Source organism: Drosophila suzukii, chromosome X (assembly GCF_043229965.1).
Source record: "Drosophila suzukii chromosome X, CBGP_Dsuzu_IsoJpt1.0, whole genome shotgun sequence".
NCBI classification, from domain to species: domain Eukaryota; kingdom Metazoa; phylum Arthropoda; class Insecta; order Diptera; family Drosophilidae; genus Drosophila; species Drosophila suzukii.
In genome coordinates this window covers 25,395,519-25,414,748 of record NC_092084.1, presented here as the reverse complement: position 1 = coordinate 25,414,748, position 19,230 = coordinate 25,395,519, and the positions used below count along the sequence as shown (strand labels likewise).

The following is a 19,230-nucleotide window of genomic DNA, read 5'->3' as shown; positions in this document are numbered from 1 at the left end:
TAGTGCTATTTAATATTATTTTGTTTATGGTGCTGTAATTTTACAATTGCACTGAATTTTGAGGCTCGGTGAGCCAAAGGCAAGGTCGATGTGGATCGTTGTTTAATGTGATGTAGTTATTACTGTGAATGTAATCTCCGAGGATTCTACCCCTGCGATTGCTTTTGGGAGATCCCCAGAAAGTATTCCATCCATTAAAGTCTCCTGTCATCGGTGTAGGTGTTGTTAGGTAAGGGAATGTAGTTTCTGTCTTGGTAAATTATTGTGAAAGTTGTTTGTAGGCTAAAAAAATATTCAGCTTTTTTTTGGATTGTATTTCCTATCCAATGTGTTATAGATTTGAAATTTGACTGGGATGGGGAAATGTTGAAAGAGCATTACGTGGGTTTCCTAAAGTGAAATAATGTTGGGTTTGTGTAGTTTTAAAAGTATTTGTAGTTCGTTATAATCAATGTGGACGGCAGTTCACGTAGAGGACTACTATGTATAACCGCAGAAGGTAATAAGGTAATGTATCGAACCTAATCAGCATGGCTTTAAGAATGGTCGCTCTACGATGACAACCTTGAATATTTTTACAAAGCACTGCATACACGCATTTTAATACCATTTACAGACTATCACTATTTTCACAGATTTTGCCAAAGCCTTTGACAAGGTTTGTCACTTTCCCTTAAAGGCGAAACTATCCAAGCTTGGCTTTCATTTCTATTCTTTAAATTGGATAGCATCGTAATTGGCTAATCGGCGTTATCATGTTTAAGTAGGTGGTGCTATATCGCTTCTCTGCTTTGAATAAAATCGTTGATCTTGGAGTCTTATTTGATGACAAATTTATTTTTAAAACATGTACAATTTACATTAGATTAGATTGAGTTTTTGATTCAAAAATTCACTGCGGCTGAAGGACCGATGTGCCCGCCGATGTGCGACCTCTTGCTGCCTACTTTAAAAGTAAACTAATATGTCTTTAGTGGCCGGGCAGCAGGCCTCCAATGCGGGGACTCAGGCTCCTGTCTAATGTTCGAAGATTTCTTTTTCTAAATGTCAAAGTCTTCCGAGGAAGGGACGAGGTACTCTCTCTCCAGGGCGGCGCCCATCATGTCCCATTCGTCGTCGTCCTCGTCCTCCGGGTCTTTCTCGCTGTTCAGGTCGGAGCCAATCTCCTGGTCAGTAGGCAGATCTTCTCCTCGTCGAAACTTGGCTCTGGGCATCTCATCGTCATCATCCTCCTTCTCATTATTGTCATTAGCCTCTGCGTTTAAGCCTATGTCAAATTCCATGACGTTCTGCGCTCCGATCATCACGTCCTCGCTGCGCGTCAACAAGTCATCTATTGCTCTATTGCTGGATCTATTGCTATTGCTATTATCTTCGCGCATTCTCTTAAGCACCTTCCTATCCATTGGTGGGTTTTCAAGGTTAACGGGTCCCTCGTCACTCGACGAGTCCGACTCGAAGAATGTGTCGTAGTCCTGGTTCATGGACTCGATGTCCGCGTTGGTGAGGCCCAGCAGTGGATTGAGCGTTTCGCGGAAGGTGCGGCTCTGCCCCTCCTGCTGCTTGCTGCTCGATGGTGAGATCTCTGGGCGCTCGCTGTAGTTGACCACGTGCTCGGGACTGCGCACCTTGCCACCTTGGTCCAATGGAAAGAGCTTCTCCTCCACATGCTCCCAGCGCTCGGCGCAGGTCCACAGCCAGTTTGCATTGACCACCTTGATGGCGGATTCTTTCTTGGCGGCATATACCTTGTAGGTGCCCGCATCGACCGCCACCAGATGCGTGACCCCCTTGCCAATGTTCGGCTGCACATCTGCGCCCAGACTTTTAGCAATGAAGTATGCCTGCGATTGCTCCAGCTTCATCTCCGTGGGCACCAGGCCGGAAAACACCAAGCTCTTGCCACGCAGCACTTCACAGCGAATCTTCGGAACGATGACCTTTAGATCGGTTATCTCCGTGGTCTCGTCGTAGATGGCATAGAATCGCTTGTGGATGCTGCGCAATATGCCCTCCAGATAAAGCAAGTAATCGTCGGTGTCTTCAATCTCTATCTGCTTCTGCCCTTCGAGCGGCACTCGAAGGCTGGGCTTTGACGTGGTGGCCACATCCTCATTGCTTGTCGGGGTTTTCTCTTCCACCACCTCGGCTTTTGTGACCTCCTTGGAACTATCATCAATAACAGCTTTCTCAGCATCTGGTGAGCCAGATGAACTATCGTCTACGACCACGATTTCCTCTGAGACAGTCTTGCCATTTAGTGTGTCACTCGGCGGCTTCTTGGGTGCCTCTGCGGCTATCGAGGAATTGGAAATCTCGGGATCCTTGGCGTCGCTCTCCAGTTCGAATACGTCGACTGATTCCTCATTCCCCTCATCATCCTTGCTTGTGCTTGAGACTATGTTGTCGCCCCTATCAGGATCTTCTGTTCTCAGTTCGCTGATAGACTCGGAAATCTTCTCGGTAATCTCTTGGAAATCAACGCCTTCGCCATCCAGTTCATGCTTGGACAAGCCCGGCGGGGCATTAATGTCACCCTTGTGCTGAAAGAAGTGATAGGGCTTGACCTGAATCAAGTTGGAGGCCATGTTCCACACATCCTCCCGATCGTCGATGATGCACACCATGGAATCGCCATTCGGAAAGAGAGCTTTCAAGTTGTCCGTCCTGCTGGTGGCATTGAAGGACTCATCTCTGGACAGAATCCTGGTCGAGAAGAACTTTCCCTCGGGGTCCAGGAGTTGGGCAATCTTGTGCGCGTACTTACGCTTCCCAAAGGTGCAGATGTGCAGCTCGTAGAGCTGGGACATGCGCTTCAGGAACTCGGCAGTGCCGGGGCGCAAGCGCGTGTGGTACCACTTGGAATGCGGGCCGCGCAGCTGGAAGTGGTAGATGCCCTTGATGTTGTCCGGCACCGTGTCGTCGGTGGTGTGGATCACCGTATGGTCGAGATCGACGAGCAGGACCAGCTTCCTGTCGGCCAGCAGGCGGCGGGTGTCGTCGTGTCCGAGCTTCTGGGCCAGCTTCTGGCTGACCTTAAGATCGGGCATGGTGTGCACCATGGGCACCGAGGCCTCCGACGTTTGTCCATTCTCGTTCTGACGCAAGTCGCCTCCGCAGTCCGCGCACATGTCCTTGGTTACCGTGGTGTGTATGCACTCGGACAACTCCAGAATGGTGTCCCCCTTGGAGAGCAGTTCCCCGTCCTTGCGGAGCCGCTTCTTCACCACCCCGGCGCGCTGGGACTTGTACTCCTGGATGGAGGAGTCGGCTCTTCCAGATCCTCCACCTGGATTCCCATCGTCGCCCACCGGCGTGTAGAGACTGGGCGCCGCGCCCTCCTCGTCGACTATGTTCTGCATCGCTTGGCCTCAGTTTTTTAAACACTTAACTAGTTCAAATCTCCGTACCTAGTTGAGGTTGCAATTCGATTTATTTAGTCGAATTTATCCGTCACAAAGTCAGATGTCAAAACTTTTGTATGTTGAAGGTGCGATTGTCACGACCCCTTACCTCGTTAGGAGGTGTTTTCATTTGATATCAGAATTTTTTTATAAAATAGGAGCTATGTTCACTTTTGCTGTAATGCTCATATACAAACGTATAAACTATATTAATATCACAAAAGTAAATATATACATTTCTGTTGGCAATACCACGTCTACTTAGTTTCTAGGAGTTTAAATAAGACTTGTCGGGCTTTTAACAATTAGCTTATTACAAAAAGTTTTAGTCCATGAAAAACTTGTAAATGTTATTCATTTACTCAAAAATTATCTTTTAAGAACTTGTGCCATCAAATTAATGATGCATAGTGTTCAAGGTAAGCATGAAGTGTTAATCGTTCAATAACTTCCAAACGGGAATTTGTATGGCAACAAGTGTTGTACATCAAAAGTTGGGGAATCTCAAGGGCTATATATTTTTTAAGGAAAGACACAAAAGTTAGTTTAAAAAGACTTTTTGCTATAACTTTGAATCTATTGCAGCGTGATTAGCATATTGAATTACCCTCTCAGCGACATAAAGCACGTATCTGTAGCATTAGTTGTCTAGAAACTTTAAGCCTTTAAAATCTAGCTATTTTTTGGATTTCCCGCTAAGTAAGCGGGTTTTTTGAAAAGTCGTACAACAAAGGTTTTCGATCTCGAGCTTCTTAATACTCCTTAAGACTTAAAGGGACAAACATTTTCATTTTGGAAAAGTCCTCTCTTGCTTTTGGAATAACTTTTGAACCGAGAATTGTATTTTAACAAACGCGTATTCACAGTATACAACTTAGTTAACAGCCTTGGGCATTTATCCCTACCAGCTTCAACAGCTCCCATTTTTATATTGATTTCCGTCAGAAGTTTGCAACGCAGTGAAGGAGACGTTTCCGACCCCATAAAATATATATATTCTTGATCAGCATGACTAGACGAGTCGATCTAGCCATGTCCGTCTGTCCGTCTGTCTGTCTGTCCGTCCGTTTCTACGTAAACTAGTCTTTCAGTTTTAAAGCAATCGGGCTGAAACTTTCCCAAAAGTTCGTTGTTCTTGATCATATTCCATTCTACTCAAAAGTATACCATTTTTAACTTAACACTTTCTAAATATTTCTCATTCGGCACGCCGCAATCCAATATGCTTGTGTAGGCCATTAGCAGTACGATTTAAATTAACCGTGCTGAATGTGACAAATTTAGAAAGCGTATTTATGTAGTACATCGTATAATACATTTTCGCAAAAGTTGATATCAGAACTTAAGGGGTGTTTTCGTTTGATATCACAATTTTTTTTTAAAATCAATTCATTTCACAGTGTAAGTTCTTAAATGAATATACCTGAGAGCCATTCGGATGAGTGGTATTTAGTATATCTTACTATTTGCCTACGCATTTTTAATACCATTGTAAATTGTTTTGTGAATTATTCCAATATTAGATGACTAATGACATCTTTAGGCCTCGCGAAATATGGCCAAATATTGAATAAATACTTGTATCTTTCGATTTTTCGCCCTAGTTCCTTTTCTCCATACCTATATGAACTTGAAAGTGAAATCGGTGTAAGAAATATGACAAATTTAAATCAAATCTGTCTTTTAACTTTAAGTCGCTACAGTAAGACCCAAACGCGATCTAAGCCAGAGAAACCTAAATGGTCTTTGTCTTATTTCGATGTGTTCTTTCAGCACGTGAAGTCCAAAGAGTAGTACATTTGAAAACCCAACACATTTTCTCACTGATTTTTATTTTTATTTTAATTCAATACTGTCTTCCCTTGCACTAAAGAAGTTATTCTCTTCCACAAACCGGGGTTGCATACGATAGTTTTTGGCGCATTCGAATAAACCTAAAGAGTTTTTTGCTCAATCAAGTGTCCAGTTTTCAAAAAATTTCGAAAAATCTGTAATCAAAACTTTAAATTAGCTATAATTTTGCAGTGATTTAAGTAAGAACAATTATGTCAAAGTAAACTGTTTAGACTTAAAATGCCTTTAGCATAAGGCGTTTGCGAACAGTGACCCATTTCATTCATCTACCCATTTCTACCTATTTTCCTGCTAAGCTAGCGAATTTTTCAAAAAGGTCCGGGACAAAATATTTTCAGCTCACAAAAACACAAAAAGGGCAAACCAATCTTAACTTGGATATGACCTATTATTAATTTAAGTTGCATAACTTTGCAATGGAGTCTTGTATTGCAATAGTTTTTCTACCCAGCAACGCGTAAAAGAATATGAAAAAATTAAAAGACCGTACATTTTGCTTCTCCGGTTTCCCTAGCTGAAATCTTCTAAATTTTACTTTCTTCCACCGAAATTTGTCCAATAGACTTAGTCTTAGTACCGAAAACAAAGGAATATCACAATACCTTTCGATCTGTGTATTTCTCATTATGATCGGACTATAATCGACGATTTTCAATCTCTAGAATCTGCATGTCTTATCCCAATTTACTATAGTTTCCAAGATATTAGGGTTCATACGGATGGACAGACAGACGGACAGTCGGATAGAAGGACATGGCTAGGTAAACTAGGTAAACTAGTCATTCTGATCAAGAATATATATACTTTACTTATTACTTATAATTATACTTTACTTTACTTATAATTTGTTCCTTATTATTAACTTTATGCTGAAAAATAATATATTACATGTTTCTGCCTCCAAAAAAATTGCACAACTGGTCACAGCATTTTGAAAATTCATCAGAAACTATTTACGTTCGTTACCTCAATTGTTGAGTTTTCTGTTCAATTTTCAACAATTCAGCAATTTAACAGTTTAACAGTTTTAACAGTTTTCCCAGTTTGTGATCCAGCCCTGTATTTTTGGAGACCCTAAAAAAAGAGAAGAGGGGACAAGAGAAGAGGAAATATCCATTCTAGAGCGTGATGGTTACGTTTTTCTTTGTGACTGTGTAGACGTTTTCTCTTATACGGCTAATTCTCCAGCAATCCTGCGACTTCCTATAAAGCTGCAAAAATATCGATTGATAGTTTTAATAGTTTTAGGAGTAAACATCGATACTATCAACCAATATAATAGGGTAATTCCTGCAGATTATTATCTAATGAAAATGGTGCAATTATGAAAATTATTATATAGCAACAATTACAATTATAAACGCAATAAGTCTACTTATTGTAGAGGATCGACCCACGGGTGGACATCGACATCGACTTTAATTTATATTTCATTGTTCAACACGTAAAATGTGCGTACCTTCGTTCTCCTTCGAAATCCAAGTGATGGGAGTTGTATGTAATACTATCGGGGTAGTCTGAGTAACATCGATTGAGGTCACCGGGGCACAAATTATCGCTTGTCTTCCAGCTCTACTTCCTACCAAAGCTACTGAAAGAAGAAGTGAAGAAGTGACTTGCACAAATTTATAAAACATCCCAGTTTGCTGAAAATAGCTAGCTTCGTGTGGAAATTTGAGTCTTGTTTTTGGCACACATTCCAAAAAACTAAAACTAAAAAATGGCTGAGCAAAATATCGAGAGCCCCGTCTTCGAGAAGCTTCCAGTGAAGCAGGCGGCACCTGAGGACCTAACCGCCGCCAAGGAGAACGGAGCACCGGCCGCCGACAGCGGGGCACTCTCCGGTGCCGTCGATGGTGAAAAGGCGACCGCCGAGGCCGGCCAAGGGGAACGTAGTCTTTAAGCACACTGATCGAATCTCTCTGTCTACAAACAAATGCACAACCAACCCAGCCACCAACAACATCAAACGAGAAACAACAACAATCCTTTGTCATTAAAAAACCCTACTTAAAAACTAAATTTTAATGCATATATCACTTTGGGCGGCAGTCCACTTAGTGACGAAGCGCACCAGGAGAGTGTGGGAAGGCGACTACTATGCTTATATAGCCGCCGAGTTGGAAATCTACTTTGATACCCCAGAATACCCAAGGACATTAGTCCTCATTATAAGAGGCTTGATATGATAGATTTATAAATGAATTCGAAAACTTAAAGAAGGTTGGTAGTTGTGGGATTGGAATGAAGTGTGGAGAGGTTTTCATTTGGGATATGGACTCGGATGTTATCAAATGCAGCGCATACGTTAAGAATATGCTCTATTGACATTAAAGTGTGGTTACAGAACTTACAGGGGTTGTTTGTAGCCTGAAAATTCTATATTCATGGGTGAGTCTGGTGTAGTCTTGGTAGTTTGGTTATTTCTCTTGCTTCAGTGTAGTCGCTTATATTCAGAAGGCTACTGTTTATGGGTTGGTACCAACTGGAGGAGTATTGAAAAAGATTAAGAGAGATGTTATAAAAATGACTTTTAAAGAATCTGTTTGTATCAAACCAGTTAATATTATGTGAGGTGAACAGAGGTGCGATAGTTGCGTTTTTTGCGGCTTCATCGGAAAATTCGTTGCCGCTAATTCCAACATGGTTCGGAACCCACACGACTTTGATTTTGGGGTAAGCGGTATTTATTATACCACGAATTTTCGTAGGATGTTGCTTATCGATGTTTTTAAGCGAGTGAATTCGGAAAGAGAGTCCGAGCAGGTGCAGATCTTTCCTTTAATAGTAAGACCTATCACGACGACTTCCATTTATAATTTCTGCAGCATAAACTGACGTGTAATTGGGAAGAATGCCTTTTTTTTAGAACATTGTTCTTTGTGGATATGACATAGACAGTTGTGTCTTGGTTTTTTGGTTGGCAAGATTTGCTTTAATGTCCAGAAATTCTTTTCTAAATATTGGCTCAAACGTGTGTCTATAGCATCTGATTGTAAGTGCCAAGACTAAGATTTTGGTAAGATTTTTATTGGGATGCAAGGGAGAAATAGGTTTGCATAGGACGTAGTATTTTTGTGTAGGACTGAGTTTCTGTATTTGAGGGTTTTCTTATTTTTTATTTTTTTTTAATGATTTTAGGGGAGTGTCTGATGATTGGGCTACAGTGCTAGAAAATTTTGGCTTGGAGGTGAAGTGTTCTAACGTGGGTGGTATGTTAGGTTCTAAGTATAAGTTGATGACGGGTGCTGGGCAAATACCACCTAGTGCTAAATGGAGTGCATTATTTTCGATTTGCGATTTTGGACCTAACCCATATAATGGTGAGTCGTAGTCTATTTTTGACAGACATAGACTTCTGACTGTTTGGACTAGAGCAGTGGTCGGCACACACATACCATCACAAGTTTGCCTTGCATTAGTGTGAGTGTAACAAACACGAAGTTTGCGCGCGGCGTGCTGAAGCGAGACGTTTCTCTGCTTTGCACTGAGATCCTCTGCCGCAGCAACAAAAAAGCGCGCCGAAGTTTAGAAAAAATGACCCGAAGACTTATGCCGAAGTCACACGAACATGTACGTTATACGTGAGCGAGCAGAGGATGGGCAGAACACTTCCCTATGCTCACTAGATAGGCCACTGCCGACCACAGGACTAGAGTCAGCGGCTGGCAGTAAATTTGTCGTTTGAGAGGCATTTTAATATATTTATTGAACTTGTCAGGGGTTTTGCTAATTTATTTATTTGGAGCTTCCATTTGTATTTAGTGTAAAATGTTAAGCCTAGCATATGTAGCTTGTTTCTGTAGAAAGTTGGAAGATACAGTTGTGTTTTCTGTGCATATGTTTGCATTTTGAGAGGGATAACGACGCTCCGGATAAATTGCAAATGTCCGGGAATAGACTATTGAAGTTTGTTGTAGGGTTCTTCTATAATGTTATAGTCGTGAAAAGTGATCACAGACAGTGGGGATCCCTGCGAGATTCCGTTGTGAAGTGGTTGAATTAGGGAATGGTTGACCTTTACTCTAATTTTTCTACTTGTCATAAACTGGGTTACATATTTGATTAACCTTGGCCCACAGCCCCATTTGATAAGTTTACTTTTTATACCCGTTACTCGTAGAGTAAAAGGGTATACTAGATTCGTCGGAAAGTATGTAACAGGCAGAAGGAAGCGTTTCCGACCCCATAAAGTATATATATTCTTGATCAGGATCACTAGCCGAGTCGATCTGGCCATGTCCGTCTGTCCGTATGAACGCTGAGATCTCGGAAACTATGAGACTTACAATACTGGGATTAGGCACGCAGATTCCTGAGATTCCTGCGCAGCGCAAGTTTGTTTCAGTAGAGTGCCACGCCCACTCTAACCCCCACAAACCGCCTAAAACTGTGGCTCCTACAGTTGTTCTCATCAATACCTATCGACTGACCCAAAAAAAATGTTTGCCACGCCCACTTTAACGCCTACAAACCGCGAAAACCTGTGACGCCCACAATTTTCATGCTAGATAAAAAATTGTAACTGTAATGTATAGGTCTCGTCAATACCTATCGATTGATCCAAAAAATTTGCCACGCCCACTCTAACGCCCATAACGCTTAAATCTGTATACCGCCGGTTGGTGGCGCATTTTAATCTCGCTTTGCTGCTTGCATATCTCCATTTAGCTGAGTAACGGGTATCTGATAGTCGAGGTACTCGACTATAGCGTTCTTCCTTGTTATTGTGTGTAGTCCTATTTTCTCGAATGATTTTTCAAAGTCACGAGATATAATTAATGCGTGTTTTTTTCTGAAAGGGCTTTGTTGATCAGAACATCTACATATACTTGACAGTCTGCCACCTATTTCCCTTTTTGAACCCAAATTGACGACTGTTCAGAAGTTTGTTGGAAGTAACAAACCACCAGAGTCGTTTACAGATGATTTTGTCAAGTGTTTTTTAGATCCTTGGGTTAAGGGAAATGGATCTATATGATTCAATAGTAGTTTTGTCCTTCCAGGCCTATGAATTGGGACTATTTTACAAATTTTAAAGGCCTGGGGTATAATGGATTTTAGTATTGAGTGGAATAAGTTTTTTATTTTCATTTTTACTGGATTTGCCGTTTGCTGTATCATTGTATAATTTATTTATTTATTTATTTATTCTCAGGCTAAAAGGCAATTGAGAAATTACCTATAGCCTATGCTTTTCATTGTAGCTATAGCTACTGTGGCCTTAAGCTACGTTTGTTATATACAATTTACATTTTTACATATAGACTGTGTCTAGGTTTTAAATTACATGGTATAACTTTATTGCCTTTAAGAAATTCATGGAAGCTATGATATTGGGGGTGTTGGGGGTAAGGAGTTCTGACGGGTTTGAGGGTAGGAATTTGTTTCTTTCTGATAGAAAGAGGGGACATTCTAGGAGAATGTGCTTGATGGTGATCGATGTGTTGCAGCGCTCACATTGCGGTGCTGCTTGTTTGTTTATTATGTGTTCGTGCGTGAGCTTGGAGTGTTCCAGCCTTAGTCTTGAAAACTTAATCAAGTCTTGGCGATTAATATCGTTTGCTTTAATGTTGTAATTTTTTAGAGATAGTTTGTTGGGGTTTATAAGTTTATAGTGGTCTGAAGTATTTTTCCATAGAGATGCGAATTGTTTTTTGAATTTCTGTTTGATAAATAATTGTGTGTCCTTGTAGTTGTAATTGTTTTCGTAGAGGTGTGGAAATAAGTGAGCTTCCTTGGCAGCTGCGTCAGCTGTGTCGTTTCCAGTTATGTTTGTGTGTCCTGGGATCCACAATAATTTTATGTACGACTGATGGCTGTTGAGAATATCTCTGATTCGAGCGGTGTAGAAGGATTGGTTGCTTATGTTGGCTATTGATTGCAGTGACGATAGTGAGTCCGAGCAAATGACGAATCTCTTCTTTTGTAATACAGCGTAATCACACGCTGCATAAATAGCTGCACCTTCTGCGGTGAAGATAGAGCTATGTGCTGGTAGGAGTGCTGTTTTAATGATGCGTGTGTCCGTAGTGATGCTATAAGATACTCCGTGCCCAGATTTGGATCCATCTGTGTATATGAATGCGTAGTTATTGTAGAGTTCTTTAAGGGAGAGGAATTTTGTTTGGAAAACAGTTGTAGGAGTGTTCGATTTAGTTGTGTAATGTAGTGTTAAGTCTATTTTATCTTCTGAGAAGGACCATGGCGGATGTTTCTGTTTCCTTAATTTAACTGAAGTGCAGTTTATTCCATTTTCGAGAACGAATTCTGACGCTTTATGTAGGATTGAAGGTATTCTGGGTGTTCTTTTGGCGTTCTTTATCTTTTGGAGGACGGTTTGAAGTGGCGTATTTTTGGCGAATGAGAAAACCTTACAAATCCGCGCAGTGGTCAGCTCAATTCTAATCTCGATAGGTGTAATATCGGATTCAATCAGAAGGTTATTGATTGGAGTTGTGCGTGGTGCTCCAAAAGCAAGTCTTAAAGCTGCATGGTAGATAGTTTTGAGTTTTCTTAGACAAGAGAGAGGGCAATTCCCATAAAATGGGAGACAGTAGTCAATCTTGGACATAACAAAAGCGTTTATTGTATTTATTAAAGATCTGGTGTCGCAGTTGTATCTACGATTGCCTAACCATTTAATTATGTTGAGTCTTTTTGAAAGTTCTACTGCCAGAGTGTCTATGTGATTTTTCCACCTGTATCTACTTGATATGGTAAGGCCAAGGATTTTAAGGGAATTAGCTTGGTTAAGAGGGTATGCTTGTGATGTGATTGTAAAATTACACCTATGTTTCCGGCAGATATGCAGATGTTTGCATTTTTGCACAGAGAGTTTCGCTCCTGAGTAGTCACACCAGCTTAATATGTCTGTGAATAGGCTGTTTATAGACATTGTGTTTACATTTTTATGAATTTTCTTCAGTATAGTGAAGTCGTCTGCATAGGAAAAGAATTTGAATCCCCTATGGACTTCAATGGTGCGGCATAGTTTGTTGTACGATATTAAAAAGAGAATTACGGACAGTGGTGAACCTTGAGGGATCCCATTGTACAGTGGTCTGTCTTCAGAAAAAGTGTTGCTCACTTTGACTTTTATCTTGCGATTGGTTAGGAAGTTTTTTACGTAATTCAACAATTTTGGTCCGATTCTCCATCTCTGTAACTCGTCTATTATTGCGTGAATTCCTATTTTGTCGTAAGCTTTTTCGAAGTCGAGACTAATAATTGAAATGTGGCTTCTGGTTGATAGGGCTGCGGTAGTCTGGTAGTCTAACAGAGTTAGGCATTCAGATACGGACATGCCCTTTCGAAAACCGAGCTGTCGACTATCGAGGAGTTTGCAGTTTATTGCAAGCCACCAGAGTCGGTTTGCTATAATTTTGTCTAGCACCTTCGAAAGACAAGGGTTGAGCGATATGGGACGATACGAGGTTACAGATGTTTTGGGAGTATTGGGTTTATGGATCGGTATTATAATACTGTTTTTAAATTGCTGAGGGATGTGGCTGTCTAGGATTTTGTTGTATAAATTTATTAACCGGCTTGTTAATGGCTGACTGAAGTTTTTAATCATTGGGTATGAAATGCGATCAAGACCGGGTGTCTTTCCATTGAGGCTGTTTGGAGCTGCTTTGAACTCAATCAATGTGATTTTAGATTCTATTGATGGATTGTGGGATAAATTCATTGAGTAGACTCTGTTCTTATTAGTTTGGAATAAATCGGTAAATTTAGAGTCCGAAGACGATTCTGACCAGTGAGTGACGAGGACTTGGGCTATGGATTCTGAATTTATAATGTTTATAGATGGATCTGAGGGGGATGTTAAGCAATGTATATCATTTCTGGTTTTTCTTCCGCAGAATGTATTGATGTTTGCCCAGATTTTTGAGGGACTTGAATTGGGGTTTATTTCTGCAGTAAACTTTTGCAGAGAGCTGCGTTTTGCTTGTTTCAGTTCTCTTCTAAACAAAGCCTTGTTTTTCTTGAACTGTATGATGTTTTCGAGAGATATACTTCTTCTTAGCAAGTACCACGATTGGTTTTTATTGGTTCTAAGTTGTTCGAGGGATGTGTTCCACCAAAGGACGGTTTTCTTTTTATTAAATGCTGGGTTTGATTGCGGGATTGCTGTACTTGCGCTTTGATGGGTTATTTTTATAATGTTGGCGGCTTCTTGATTTATTTGCCTGCTTGGTGGCCTTTTGTTGTGAAAAATATCTGTGAGTGATGTGAAGAGGGGCCAGTTTGCGGTTTCAAGTTTGTATCTGGGGATCTGGTAGCTTTTACTGGAATTTTCATTATCAAAAAGATTAATATGGATGGGAAAATGATCACTACCGAAGAGTTCATGATCGGTTTTCCATTTGGTCTGAGTGGCGAGGTTCGGGGTAATTATTGTTAGGTCCACATGTGTCATTGTTGTTGAGAAATGGGTTGGGGAGCCATCGTTTAAGGTAATTAGGTTAGATTGTGAAATGTATTTAAAAATCGTACATCCCTTTCTATTATTGTTAGGCGATCCCCAGCTTTGGTGCCAGCTGTTGAAGTCACCTGCTATGATGGTATTTTCATTGGGATTACCATACATATTTTCCAAATTTCGTAGTTCAAAATTCTTGTTTGGGGCAATGTAAGTGGATATGAGTCGAAGCTTTTGTTTGGAGTGAATAATAACTCCTACAGATTCGAAATCGTTGTTAAGATTAACTTGTTCGTTTTGAATTGAGTTGTGGATTAGAATTCCTACTCCACCGTGGGAGTTGTTTGATGTGTTTTTATGTATGAATGTGAAGTTGATAGGGATGGGAGTGTTATTAAGGGAATGTAAATGGGTTTCTTGCAGGCAGATGGCTTTTGGGTTATAACATTTAAGTAATAATTGTAGTTGGTCGTAATTCTTTATGTAACCGTTACAGTTCCATTGCAGGATTAATACCATTGTGATTATTTTAATAGTTTTTCTTTTTTTTTTTTTTAAATATCTACTTAAAGTTCTTCCTCAGAGCTGTTGTGATTGGCTAGTCTACTTAATTCGTTGGCAAATTTGGTAGTATTTATAGGCTTTGATTTGTCTGATTTATCCTTGGCTTTGAGAGAAGGTTTTGATGTTAGGTTTGTCTTATTATTATTTTGGCTTCTAAGCTTACGGTCGGATTCAGTCATCTTCTTCTTTGGGAGGGTCGTAGTGGAATCTGATGAAATCTCAGTCTCCATTTCTTCAATGACGGTGCGTTTGGACGAAGTGGTGGGTTGGTGATCCATGATGTCGGTGTATGACCTTAACTGACGGTTGGTGCTTGTGCTGGTAGCTGCTTGGGTGCTGGCAGTCTTTTGGGCTTCGCTTACAGTGGTCGTAGGTTGATTGGTGGACGTTATCTTGGAGTACGGAGTAGATTGATGGATGTGGCGCATATTATATATTCTTGTGGCGGTTTTGTGGTCAACTTTTTGTAGGGTTTTTATTGTTGTTATTTCTTTTTGTTTTATAAAGGCGGGGCATGTTTTATCTAGTGGGCTGTGATTGAATTGGTTGTTTATGTCATACTTGCAGTTTATGCAAAACTTAGGTTTGTCGCATTCGGTGTCCTCTGTGGTGTGTGCTTCTGCGGAACAGTTGGAGCAGGTTTCTGCAGAATTTGGTCGGGTGTCCAAACTTCAGGCAGTTACGGCATTTCAGTGGGCGTGGAATATGTGGTCGAACTTTAACTCTCTCGTATCCTATCATCAAGGTTTCGGGTAGAGTTGTTGATCCAAAAGTGACGGTTATGAGTCCTGATTCTTGTAGAATATTGTTCTTCATGATACGTATTTTTTCAATGTTGGTTACCTTTTGCGACTTAAGCTCGTTTAGTATATCCAATTCATCTATGTTGCGAAGTTCATTAGAGTAGATGACTCCTTTTGAGAAATTTAGAGTTTCATGCTCGGTTACGGAAACAGTGAAGTTGTGGAATTGCGTTAGCTTTAGTAATCTTATGCCTGGTTTGCGCCTTTGGTTTTAATTAATAAGGTTCCGTTTCTATTCTTGTTACAAGACTCCACTTCGCCACCGCAGGTGAAGTCAATGACCTTTTTAATCACGAATGGTGATACTTTTTCAAATGTCTCATTGTCCGTTCTGGTGATCGTTATAAATTTCGGTTCGAATAGTGCTGTTCTTGTAGACAGAGGGGGGAAGTCTAAGTCCGGTGGTCGATGCATTGTTGTTGTGCCTGGGCTGCCGCCCGCTGCACAAGGCACTTGTGCGCGTTTGTAACGGTTGCGATGTGATTTTTGTTATTGGGTTTTTTTCGAAATTTTCTTTGAGCACTTGTTTGTGTTTACAAAAATTGTTAGAATTTTGTATTTGTAACTGCTGGTACTCGCGGAGTTCTGCTGATAGCACGTCTTTACTCGATGAGGTTTGGACTGGTACTATAATTGATCTTGTCAATCCCAGGAGAATTACCTTTTAGACTGTTCGAATCTATAGGTTATTCAAAGTATTCAATGTCTTGTTCCATGAAGTCAGCTGCTTGTTTCGGTGGTTCGTCGTTGCTTTGTCTGTATGCGTTGTGTTTTGCGTCTAAAAGAGATTGTAAGAAGTTGTGATCATCGGATTTTGATAACCAATGATTGGAAAAAGATGTTGCAATATCTTCTGGACTCGAGACTTTTGTATTAGTATTGTTGCTCCGAATATGAATCATGACTGGCTTTGAGTCAGTTGAAATGCTCGAATTCTTCCTTTTTTGCTAATTCGAACTTTTTATCTGAGCTGAGCATTAGTTCTTTTAAAACGTATTAGGTCGGATAAAGACATTTCCCTATTGAACGCTCTGCAGTTTTGATTTTCGTTAGCCTTTAGGTTGTCTAGGTTTTTGTTTCACCATGGGATGTTAAATTGACTTTTTGGGGGCTGGGATTGGAGAATGCTATTATAGGCGCTTTTTAACATAATTTTGTTTATGTTGCTGTGTTTGTGTTAGTTAATACTTAAATAAGCTGTTGGTAAGATTTTTGAATTTGTCCCAGTTTGGTCTTTTAGTTATAAATCTCTTTGTGTAGTTCAATGTCTGTTTTCTTGCCTCTTATGGGAAAGTGATCACCTGGAAAGTGTCCATGATTTTAAAATTGCAGTGAATTTTGAGGCTCGGTGAGCGAAAGGCAAGGTTGACGTGGGTCGCATTTGGTAGATCACCTGAGAGTATTCCATCCATTAAAGTCTCCTGTGATCAGTGTAGGGTTTGTTAGGGAGAGGAATGTGGTTTTTAAATCTAACTTTGTAAATTTTTGTGAAGGTGGTATGTAGACTGAACAAATGTCGAGATTTTATCGGGATTGTATTTTCAATCCAACGTGTTATATATTTTAAAGTTAACTGGGATGGAGAATTGTTGTATGGCAGCTATATGATATAGTCGTCCGATTTTGATCAAATTAAATTCGAAATTCAGAACTATTTAAGAAATGTTATTTCCAAGCGTAGGAGGTTGTATATTAAAAAACACCAAAGATATCATTTTAAAAAAAAAAATTTTCCGATTATTTCTATGTGAGACGTACATAATTGTCCTGGTTCCGACTACTACTTGCCAATTAAATAAACATTTTCAGTGTACGCAGCCAAAGCTACAGCAATCATTGACGCGAACTAGGTAGATCTGAAAATCAGAAGGAAAACATCCACTGATTCCCTGTCAGTAGTAGAAGGCATAAAAAACATAGAAAACTCTACATACCTCACTTCCAAATTTCGATGTCTTATAATCCACATCTTTCCAAAAATAAAAATTCTATGGGTACCAAGCCATGTAGGTATAGCTGGTAATGAATTCGCCGATGAAGCTGCTAAAACAGCTAAGATTTCCCCCTTAATAGCCAAACAACAATAAATTAGATAGGAATATGTATTTAAGATCAACACTACAAAACTATGCTCCACACGTGTTTATTAAAACCTCCACTTCGTATCAAACAACTAATGTCAGCCAACTCAACATTGCTCACTACACAAAAAAACCTGCCTTTACCGAACTATCCAGAATTGAACAAACCAAGCCTATACAGTTACACATTGTGCGCACTAGACTGGCCCATGCAAGTAGATTCGTTCTAAAACAGGGACATATCACTTATACATATTTTGGATAAATATCCTTCCAAAACATAAGCCCCAGAACCCCAAACTCCGCTCTCATTCCTCTCTTAAGCAATCCAAAACCTAAAAACCAACTTGTCCTTCATAAATTTTTAAAGAAGCCAACATACTTTATTACTTATAAGGCTACAAGAAAACACTCTAAAATGACTTTCTAATATTACATGTTTAACTTAAAACTTCTATGTTACCCGCCCAACATATTACCCTAATTAAGTGTTATTAAGAAGAAAGACATCAATCAGTCGAAAGCCACAGCAGCTATGGTTGTCATCCCTTCCTGTAGCTTAATTTTGATAAATAAGCCCACGGTGTACAAATAAAAAGAAATACATATATGCTTTAAAATTAAGTTTTTAAGTAGGGTTTTTTAATGACAAAGGATTGTTGTTGTTTCTCGTTTGATGTTGTTGGTGGCTGGGTTGGTTGTGCATTTGTTTGTAGACAGAGAGATTCGATCAGTGTGCTTAAAGACTACGTTCCCCTTTGCAGGATGCGCCCGCCCACCCACGCAACCAGCCATGCATCATCAACCGCTCACACGATCGTTGGTAAAGTGGGTGGGTGGATGGTTCAGTTCGGTGCGTGTTGCTGTGTGTTTGTGTGATTTTCGAGTGTTTACTGTGTTAGTATATATTATTAAGTATATTACAGTGTGCTGCTCCGCGGGCTATTTCCTAGGCGCCGTTCTACACCTCGTCCTTTGTGCATTCCTCCTCCATCTTCGCTTTTTTTTCCGGCGTGGCACCGGTCTCATCGGCTTTGGCGGCGGAATCGTCCACCTTCCGCTTCACGGGCCCGACGGCAGGAGCATCTGGTGAGTCACCGATGGCGGCCTCCTCGCCGCTCTCTACAGCAGATGGAGCTGCTTCGATGCTCTTCTTCTTGGCCTCCTCGCCATCGGCGGCGGACTCCTCCTCCTTGTCAGCGGCCTCGGCGGTCGCCTTTTCACCATCGACGGCACCGCTGTCGGCGGCCGGTGCTCCGATCTCCTTGTCGGCGGTTGGCTTCTCAGGTGCCGCCTTCGTGACTGGAACCTTCTCGAAGACGGGGCTCTCCATGTTTTCCTCGTCGGACATTTTGAAGTACTTTACTTGCCTTCTTCTTCTCCAAAAACAAGACTCAAATTTCCACGCGAAGCTACCTATTTTCAGCAAACTGGGATGTTTTATAAATTTGTGCAAGTCACTTCTTCACTTCTTCTTTCAGTAGCTTTGGTAGAAAGTAGAGCTGGAAGACAAGCGATAATTTGTGCCCCGGTGACCTCAATCGATGTTACTCAGACTATCCCGATAGTATTACATACAACTCCCATCACTTGGATTTCGAAGGAGAACGAAGGTACGCACATTTTACGTGTTGAACAATGAAATATAAATTAAAGTCGATGTCGATGTCCACCCGTGGGTCGATCCTCTACAATAAGTAGACTTATTGCGTTTATAATTGTAATTGTTGCTATATAATAATTTTCATAATTGCACCATTTTCATTAGATAATAATCTGCAGGAATTACCCTATTATATTGGTTGATAGTATCGATGTTTACTCCTAAAACTATTAAAACTATCAATCGATATTTTTGCAGCTTTATAGGAAGTCGCAGGATTGCTGGAGAATTAGCCGTATAAGAGAAAACGTCTACACAGTCACAAAGAAAAACGTAACCATCACGCTCTAGAATGGATATTTCCTCTTCTCTTGTCCCCTCTTCTCTTTTTTTAGGGTCTCCAAAAATACAGGGCTGGATCACAAACTGGGATACACTACATCCAGGGATGGGATGTATGATGTTCTGGGCATTCCCTAAACTGTTAAATTGC

General features: G+C 40.6%; 3 protein-coding genes across 3 annotated transcripts in view; 1 reads left to right on the top strand and 2 right to left on the bottom strand.

The window, feature by feature from the left end:
* Positions 1-821: 821 nt before the first annotated feature.
* LOC118878242 (RNA polymerase II subunit A C-terminal domain phosphatase-like) lies at positions 822-3,504 on the bottom strand. Its single transcript, XM_070997718.1, has one exon. It carries the CDS (start codon positions 3,360-3,362, stop codon positions 1,041-1,043), a length of 2,322 nt encoding a protein of 773 aa, XP_070853819.1. The 5' UTR covers positions 3,363-3,504; the 3' UTR covers positions 822-1,040.
* A 3,338-nt stretch (positions 3,505-6,842) lies between these two features.
* Positions 6,843-19,230, top strand: part of LOC108010420 (uncharacterized) — a 67,063-nt gene continuing 54,675 nt past the window's right edge. The window contains exons 1-2 of the mRNA XM_070997628.1: positions 6,843-7,025; positions 7,059-7,134. Coding sequence (XP_070853729.1) covers positions 6,979-7,025; positions 7,059-7,134 — 123 coding nt within the window. The 5' untranslated portion in view covers positions 6,843-6,978. The remainder of the gene's footprint in view (positions 7,026-7,058; positions 7,135-19,230) is intronic.
* On the bottom strand, positions 17,902-18,674 carry LOC136117266 (NADH-quinone oxidoreductase subunit C-like). Its single transcript, XM_070997465.1, has 2 exons — positions 18,059-18,674; positions 17,902-17,997 (listed from the first exon to the last, which is right to left on the bottom strand). The coding sequence occupies exon 1, from the start codon at positions 18,483-18,485 to the stop codon at positions 18,096-18,098; it is 390 nt and encodes a 129-aa protein (XP_070853566.1). The 5' UTR covers positions 18,486-18,674; the 3' UTR covers positions 17,902-17,997; positions 18,059-18,095.

What these genes read in the sequence shown, in the direction of transcription:
- LOC118878242 (XM_070997718.1), bottom strand. Translation starts at nt 3,362, where the DNA reads ATGCAGAACATAGTCGACGAGGAGGGCGCGGCGCCCAGTCTCTACACG.
- LOC136117266 (XM_070997465.1), bottom strand. Translation starts at nt 18,485, where the DNA reads ATGTCCGACGAGGAAAACATGGAGAGCCCCGTCTTCGAGAAGGTTCCA.